The sequence below is a fragment of the Hyposmocoma kahamanoa genome, unplaced genomic scaffold (genome assembly GCF_003589595.1).
Source record: "Hyposmocoma kahamanoa isolate Upper Pololo Valley unplaced genomic scaffold, ASM358959v1 68, whole genome shotgun sequence".
Taxonomy (NCBI): Eukaryota; Metazoa; Arthropoda; class Insecta; order Lepidoptera; family Cosmopterigidae; genus Hyposmocoma; species Hyposmocoma kahamanoa.
Window position 1 is genome coordinate 1,096,450 of NW_020653856.1, and position 9,030 is coordinate 1,105,479.

At 37.8% G+C, this 9,030-nt stretch overlaps 2 protein-coding genes across 2 annotated transcripts in view; one reads left to right on the forward strand and one right to left on the reverse strand.

Moving 5' to 3' along the window:
• The window catches only part of LOC113232277 (protein transport protein Sec31A), a 34,518-nt gene extending 25,674 nt beyond the window's left edge, over window positions 1-8,844 (reverse strand). Inside the window, exons 1-8 of the mRNA XM_026466947.1 lie at window positions 8,808-8,844; window positions 8,387-8,607; window positions 6,363-6,499; window positions 4,337-4,506; window positions 3,627-3,709; window positions 2,542-2,658; window positions 1,991-2,135; window positions 589-738 (exon numbers count right to left, since the gene is read on the reverse strand). Coding sequence (XP_026322732.1) covers window positions 589-738; window positions 1,991-2,135; window positions 2,542-2,658; window positions 3,627-3,709; window positions 4,337-4,506; window positions 6,363-6,499; window positions 8,387-8,589 — 1,005 coding nt within the window. The 5' untranslated portion in view covers window positions 8,590-8,607; window positions 8,808-8,844. The remainder of the gene's footprint in view (window positions 1-588; window positions 739-1,990; window positions 2,136-2,541; window positions 2,659-3,626; window positions 3,710-4,336; window positions 4,507-6,362; window positions 6,500-8,386; window positions 8,608-8,807) is intronic.
• Window positions 8,665-9,030, forward strand: part of LOC113232278 (stress response protein NST1) — a 26,664-nt gene continuing 26,298 nt past the window's right edge. Inside the window, exon 1 of the mRNA XM_026466948.1 lies at window positions 8,665-8,735. Coding sequence (XP_026322733.1) covers window positions 8,665-8,735 — 71 coding nt within the window. The remainder of the gene's footprint in view (window positions 8,736-9,030) is intronic.

The following is a 9,030-nucleotide window of genomic DNA, read 5'->3' on the forward strand; positions in this document are numbered from 1 at the left end:
TGTTTTCACACCTTTCATTACGTAACAGTCACATAACAAAATATGTGATATTTCATACATGAATTAGAATTGTTTTCTAACATAACCTATAAAAGCATATTTAAAATTTCCGAAATCTAATTTTAAATCCTCCTTCAAGTCCTTGCACTTAGATATTCGTTCGATTGTGATTAAATTTTCGCTTCACTAATCGATCACAAAAACTTTAATTGAATTAACCGAAAAAGTTATTTCCGTACAGCCCCATGCAACCATAGACTATTCACAAGTCTGTATTTGAAAACTAACTTCACTTCTGAACTGGCATCTTTCAAATAAAATTTTAATACGTTAAGCAAATGAATATTACTGTAAAAAATGATGAGATATCAAGTCCAAATCTTCAAAATATACGTGAAAGTGTTACTTATTCCATCTATTGAGTGATTACTTTAGAATTTTAACCAAACCGGTTTGTTTACTTTTCTGGTATAAACGATTGGAACAGACTTTACACTTCATTGTTATCGAGTGACTGATGTAGAATTGAATAGAAAATATACCGTATACATAAAAATTGCTTAAGTGTAGGGCAAAACAGGAACTGACCGTCTCTGGCTTCGATCCGCCGAAGAGCGAGTACACCGACACCAGCTGGTCGAAGGACGACGTGGCCAGCAGGGCGGGGTTGCGCGGGCACCACGCCACGTCGAACACCCACTGCTGCTGCTGGCTCAGCTCCGCCAGCAGCTCGCCGCCCTGGACACGGCACGGACGGTCCAACCTCAACATGTCTTCACTTCAGAGATGAAGTCATTCCACTCAAGACCGGCACATTGATTCAACATTTCTGCCCTTCAACAGGCTGCCAAGTGATTGACTGCATGTATGCAGTCAATCAATGCAACCGAGACCTCGACAACATGAAGTTGATAACGACTTCACGCACACATTGCATGCAATCGAAACCGATTTCATGCAGCCGAGATCGACTGCAAGCAGTTATTATTGTATGAATGTCAAATCTGTTGAAATATAAAAAGTCATGGAACAAAAGTTGTTGTTTATGATGTTAGTAATTAGGACCTGCGAGCTTGTTAGTACTTTAAAATCATCCCTGTATAGAGTACCACTGCTGGGCACAGGCTGCGGCTGTAGTTCCCATACAGGCCCAATGCTGATTGGAAATTGCACACACAGCGTTTGTCTTCGCCGAAGAGATTGGTAAATGACATATGAAATTTCGCATATAAATCCTGAAAAACTCAAATGTTCATGCCCCGATACGAACCCACGACCTTGAGAGGCGGTTGGTCAAATCATTAGGCTTTTTCTACTCATTCGTAAAACATGTTCTCAGAGAAAAGTGAGTTAAAAACTCTAGAGGTTGCTCTTCTACATAGCCAAATGGCTATGTGAATAAATGTTCACATTTAACACTTACAATATAACGTAAAAATATAGTTAGAAGCAACCCATCAGTGCGAAACGGATCACTGTTACTGTGATTTTCATCATTTACCTGTATTGAACACGCTTATAAATAAGAAAAAAAAGCTTCTAAGAGCCAGAATGATTTCCCCCATTTAATAAAGAACTTTCAAAAAGACAACAAGACAAAGAGCCATCAAGGCAGAGGACATTCTTTTTTTTATAATATCAAGTGAAGGGACGAACGAGTCGTGCGCCTGGTGGTAAGCTATACACACACGCCTATCCATAACAGCTGCAGTGCCACTCAAGAGCTTTAAATCGCAAATTACACCCAAACTTAGGAGACAAATAAATGTAGACTAAACAATTGTTACTCTCGGCCCAGAAATGTAACCCGAGACCTATGCGTGGCGATCCAGTATGGTGTATGTTCGGCCACAGAGGTAGTTTGCTTATTTCAATTGAAATAGTATAAAACAGACATGGATAAAAATGTCCTCTGCCTTCCCTACCTCTGGCCCTAAAACGATAACGTAAGAATCTTTATAGTTGTAAAAGTTAATAGGGGGGGGCTGACCGGTTTGGTGTTGTTCGGGTTCCAGCAGAGCACGCGGCCGTCCTTGCCGGCGGACAGCAGCAGGTCCGGGTCCTGTTTGCACCAAGACAGCGCCAGCGCGCCTTTCTGGTGCCCTTCGAGGGTTACTAGGGGAGACGCGGCCAGTCTGAAGTGTCAACATTTCATTATTTGCATATACTTTTAATTTTTATAACAAGTCGTGCGTCTGGTGGTAAGTGACACGCCTGTCCATAACAGTTGCAATGCCACTCAAGAGCTTTAAATAGCTTTAAATTAATCTTAGGGGCACTGCTACTGCATCTATATAACGGTACCTTACTTTCTCAAATTCGTATCCTATAAAGAGTGATTATTCAAGAGATGGCAAACTTTGTATTTATTTTAAATAGATACGAGCTCGAGAAAGTAAGGCGGCGATAAGTTGTCAAGTCCCATGTGCCTGTAATTTGACCAGCACCCTCACCCTTCTGGACCGGAACGCAGTGACGCTGAGACCACTGCTTGGCGGCAGAAGCAGGTAAGGAGTTCCCCTGCCACTAAGTCCGACTGACCTCAAGTCCCAGAGCTGCAGCACGGGCACCTGGTCGTCCTCCGAGGCGACGCACAGCTGCGTGGCCACGGCCGGGTGCCACGCCAGCGCCCGCCAGCGCGTGCGCGACTGCGAGTCGCTGCGGGCAGGCGAAGCAGACACAGTCGCAACACATTCGGACGCTATTACCGTGCGACACGACCACGGCATGATACGAGGGTACAAGTTAAGATTATTAATTGGCTGTAAGAAATTTCATTACGTAATGAATAATATACATTACCAATTTAGATACCTAAGACACAAGTAAACAATTTTGCTTAGTTTAGGTATCACCTAGATTATTTGCACTACTAACCTTAATTAAAGTAATGTAAACATAAAATAATTTCATTGTTTGCGACAATTTGGCGCATATATGTAAATAATAGGTTATTTAATAAGATTTATGTATGTATTTAGGTTAATATTTTATACAGAAATAAATTTATCTTTATCTTTATAATGAAACATCCACTTATGTGCCAAAAATTGCAATATTAACTTCCTAAAGCGAGGCAATGAGACTGCGAAGATATCCGTTTCGAGAGGTAGAGCATTGACGAGCTTGGCAAATCGAGCAAACGGAGAATTTGAACCGAGAATATAATATATTACACTATGTACACTACAACAAATTGAATTTAAGACAGGAATGCGTAATTTGATTTCATTGAATAAAAACCGATACTAAAAGAAAGATCATAAGTTAACGACCTAAATAACAACATTAGGCTTCGCTAATAGCTATTAAAATACAATTAAGATATATAACAGATTTCATTTAAAAAAATCTAACCTAAAAAAAAGTCGCCCTGTATCGTACCTGGCTCAAAAGTTTCTGCTATACTGCCGGCGTCGCTATGGACACCTGTAAGGCTATTGCCACGCCGCCAGTGTAGCAGGAACTATACTGCACGTATTATGTGTTAGTTTACAATTAGAATAAGATCTTGTATTACTTAAGTACATTTTCAAATAAAGAAATATGAAATCAAAAATCAATCAATCAGTCTAAATTATTTATACAATCTACGAGGACTTTTTAATGAAAATGTAATGTTTTACCTTAATTTCATAATAGGTTCGTTTTTCCTCAAATCCCAGACAACACATCGCGTCGCAAATGTGGACCCAAGAATGTGTTGCACCTGTAACGACACACAACTTAATTATGAAATCCATCAAAGAAAAATGGCCATCATTATACTCCCTACAAACTATTTTTACTACACAAAATAACAGGACGTACAAGTCATGCACATCAACACAATGATGATGTTATAATATGTCTTTTTAATAGTGAAGGCAAATAGCCTTGCTGACATTGGTCTTGTTCTAAGCCTAGCAAGCAACACTGTCCACAACGTCAGAGATCGCCTCACATTGCCAACACTGATGCAAACTTGTCAGCAGTGTGGACTTGAAATAAATTAGTTTGTAGCAGCAAACTAGAGCTCCTTGTGAAAGGGTTCGTCCAGGGAAGTACTGCCACCTTACCTATTTACGAAGCAATAATTTAAGCATTACTGCGTTCCGGTTCTGAAGGGTAAGGATGCTGGTGAAATCACAGACACATGGGTCTTGTGAACTTATGTCTCAGGGTGACGGGTGCAGTGGCAGTGCCCCTCAGTTCTTTGCGATTTGAGGCTCTCAGTGGAGTTTTTCTGCATTGCGAAAACTTGTAGAAACAAGATTATATAAATAGAGTATGGAAGCATTTCTTAGACAAAGACTAATGCCAGATTCAACAGATACCGAATTGGTACAATTTTTACCTGCTGATTCCACGCGAGTCCCTGTACATGATCATATGGCTGGTTCCTGGTGCCAGGTGCCATAGGCTGTGAGGTTTTGTGCAGATCCCAGATGAAGATCTCGCTGTCGGATGCGCCGGAAGCGATCAGGTTTTTCTGGTAAGGGTTCACGTCTAAAGCTGATACGTGACCTGATGAACACATGATTACAATAAGAAAAGAAATACCTGTTTTATTTATTTATTTTAAATAGAAAACCACCGCGAGGCTCAGACATATTAACTAAAAATAACTGATAATGTATTTAAGTCGAATTTTTGCTCAACATGTTTCGAACCAATTCGTGGTCCAGTAGAATTTACTAAATTTACATGCTTTCAAGAAGTATAAGTTTTAATTTTTTTCTTCAATGTGATTTTGAACAACTGCATTGAATACAAAATTTTTCTTTTACTAGAAATAAACATCATTTTGTTTTTATTAAATTAAAAGATAGTTTTATAACTTTATTTTATTTAGCAGTTTCGTTAAACTTCACGCACTTCAAAAAAAGGAGGGGTTCTCAATCCAACCGTATTTTTTTTTGAGACAAAGACCAGTATGTTGTTAAAATTTCAATAAACAGTTTTGTTGCTTCCACTGTTAAAAGTAAGGCCTTTTACGTTTTAATATCAAAATTTTATACAACTTATAGTAGAAGCCTCTATTAGCTATCAGCGTAAAAATGGTACCCCATTTTTACCCATATTCAATTTATTTTCTACAATATTATAATTATTCTATATTTGGATGCTATTTTTGTTTATAAAAAATGTTCAATTATATTTATTGTAGAAAGAAATAAATTTGGGTTATACCACTTTTGCGCTAATAGCGTTGTCTATAAAAGTATAGACAGATTAAAGGGGTCATTAAACGCTTTATTACGGCGTGCTTTTGCGTTTAAAATAACATATATCATTATAAAGAACATTATTGAATCATTCTTGAAAACATATTCCAATAAACCCATTGTTATACATATCTCTTTACAGACACGCACCTGTTCAAATAAATATTACAATTTTATCATACTAATTAACTGTGAAATTTAAAACATTTTGTTGAATCAGCACTAATAATTATTCAGTCTGATGTAAATGACAATTGATGGATAATAATAGAACTGAACTATTTATGTGGCTGAACGATCACCTTGCAGAGGTCCCGGTACAATTTCTGGCCTGGGAGAAATATTTGTATGACCTACATTTATTTCTCTTCTAAGTTTGTCCATATATGTGTGTCCATGGCTCCCGCGATACAGGGATTTCCTAGTGCGGGGCTATCAGTGCGAGCTTTATTTGTTATTATAATAATAATGTGAGTTTCCAAAGTAGTAATCACACCAGTCACCTGGCCTCGAACAAGGGAATTCTGTATGAGTACCAGAACAAAGCAATTAACTTCAGGGCAATACCCTCAGACCATAGTCTGTCTGTAGATAGTGGAGTACATCAGGCTAAAAGCAAACACACCCTGAGGGTCTAGCGGTTGGAGTCCCGGTACAACGTAAATTTTAATTCGTTTGTGGTGAGAGCGCCGACCGGACATCTATCGACCTTCATGAAGGAGAGTTTTGGTCGAAGGGTGTCATATATCGGCGATTCCGCGGCCGGTTACCTGACACCAGATTGCGCCACATGTCGCCGACAAGTGCAATACGTGTAGATTAGTTAAGTTTATTTTGTCATATTATATTGTATGTATGTTAGTCCATAAGGTATATTATATTATATGGGGCATGTGGCCTGAAATAAATGTCTAAATAAAAAAATATAAAAAATTCTAGAAAGTATTCTTGACTCATTCTTCAACATTATTCTATGTGAAGTGTTGTATGCAATACCGTACAAGTGCAAGTGATACTAATGTCGAATTTCGCGTGTCGCTATGATAACAACCGTATGAGATCTGTCAACTATGTGCAACTAATAGTCATAATGCAATCTTATTATTTTACTACCATTGTTTCATCTTCTTATCTCAACAAACATTACAAACTCACCGCTGTGTTTAGTAATTCCTCCCAGCAAGGCATCTCCAGTGTTATTGAGCAATTTGTCAACACCATAGAACTGAATGAGACCGCCATCACAGCCTCCAACCAATATGCCAGCCGGTGACCATACAATTTTCTGAAATCTAAGTAATCATATACAATATTGTAATGAATTTCTACAAGTAATTACTAAAATACAGACCATAAAATGCAATACAATGGTTACACTGTGAGCGCTAGATGAAGAGGCCCTGGATTCGATTCCCAGTTAGGCTAATTTGAAAATTAAGATTCCTAGATTGGTTCTGGTCATTCTGTGATATACTCCAGAGAGAATTCTGTTGTTCTAATACTGAAGCACAGGAAACCCCTTAGTTTAAGACAAGTTATTTGGTATAGTCTTTAGCACTTTATTTTAAAAAATCTTCGATTTTTGACATGGCGCATGTGACAAAAACTCAAAACCAAGAAAATGCTTAAAGAAATGAAATTGAAAAATGTTTACTTTTTTGCAGTAATTTCTACCTTAGCCACCTAGGAATAAATAGTGACAGATTGGCCTTTTTCACTTATCATAACAGTACACACAACAAAATTTTGGAAAAATGTCATAATTGCGCCCTTTCAGCGAATGCCGGCAGTATTAATAATAATAATAACAAACACTCAACATAGCCCCGTACTAGGGAAACCTTGTATCGCAGGTGCCATGGACACACACACACACACACACACACACACACATAGACAACCACAGATTAAACCCAAACTCATGCAAGAAACCATTGTAGGTCATACAAATATATGTCCTGGCCCAGGTATCGAACCCTAAACCTCTGCATGGCATGCAGGATGGTAACCATTTGGCCACAGAGGCACCATGCGTTCTAATTTTCTTTGATGATTGTAAGAGACATGCCTGTTAATTACAGTTGCAGTGCCACTCAGAGCTTTAAATTGCAAATATCAGAGGGACACTGCCACTGCACCTGTCATCCTGCAACAGAAGTTACAATTTAGCTCACATTACTACCAGAAATGGGTAGTGGCAGTACTTCCCCCCACAGTCTTTCACAGGGAACTCTACTGCTACCTATTACATCATTTTAATATACAAAGCAGCAACTTCTTTTTAGGTACCACTAAATTCTCTATTGCACACAATATTATGTATACATTTTTCTTTTTATATTATATTATTTTAATTGCAATCGCCCACCAAGCCATAAGCAAATCTTTTGAAAGATATTGGACATTTTTGGTAACCACCCCACTATAGAACAAGGTCTTGCTTAAGCTGCTTGACCATTGTTGATGGCTCTAGAAGTTCTGCGACAAGTGGGTTCGGGTGACAACTTAGTTTTATGTTGGTAGATCTCAGCAGCTACTAATAACATGTTTAGGTAATCATGGATCTCCTCATTCTGAGTGAACCTTGGGGCATTGACTATTGCCCTCAGGATACAATTCTGCACTTGTTGGAGACAAAGTACATCTTGGTCCTTGGTGCAACGGGCTGGTGTCCGCAACTCGACGTCAAGGCGCCTATTTTGCGTGTGACAAAGTACATCACTCTTACTAGCTACACCCCACAGCTGAATACCGTATGTCCAAAGAAATTTGTTGTCTACTGATACTGCTGAATACCTTCCCATGAGCCAATGTAGGTTACAATATTTGAGATTGACTACATATCTTTTCTGTTTGTTATAATAATATTATGTCTACATGTCTTAACTTTATATGTCTTTCAGACATCAGTTTTACAACTTAAGTTTAGCAGGCACATATAAATATGATGTAATACAAAGTAAATAACAATAAAAATACAATAATTGAATATATAAAAAATTTAATTATAACTTAGTTCACGATCCTTACAATTATTATAATATTGTTCCTTTAGTATCACACTATAATAGTATACAATGATCACTAGTTACTCTACCTGGAAGCCATTATTTTTAGTATTAAGAGAAAAAAGATTACATTATTTCCTTATATATATTCGAAAAAAGTTTAAAACTCACTTGTGCTGTGTCTGTAGGCTAGCTTTGAGTTCTAAATCATATCCAGGGTCTTCTAAATTCAGAGAATAGAGCTCTAGATGCGAACTTGAGTTAAAAGAAGCGTCGATCTGCTGTGCGGCGGAACCGGCCGCCAAATACACAGGATACTGCTCTGCTGGCGACCACGCCACATTCACCGTCCGCTTCAATTCCTTCACCCTCATCTTCACGTGATAATTTCACTACAACACCCGAAAAACACTTCAAATATGCACAAAATGCAATTTATTTACTCAATTATGTCACAAGTTTACAAAGCAACATTTCAATATAACTACAAAAGTAATAAAAACCCTAGCAACATCAAAAGGTAAATAGGGCTTAGATGAATAATTTTTATGTGAAATTTACGCAAGTCTTACAAAATTTTCTAAAATTTTACCATAAAAACACCGAGCTGGCAGTTCCAACGTGGCTGACGTAAATATTTCCAATTTGACAAATGTCGTTCGAGAATTTTGATAGGTATCGTTCAGAAAGTCATTCGGATACAAGATTCAGTACAAGTACAGTACGTATGCATAAATACTTGTTTTCTAACTTTGGTTGAATTTGTAGCATTAAGAACCGAAATTGTGATAATTTCATTTATTTTTTCAATACAT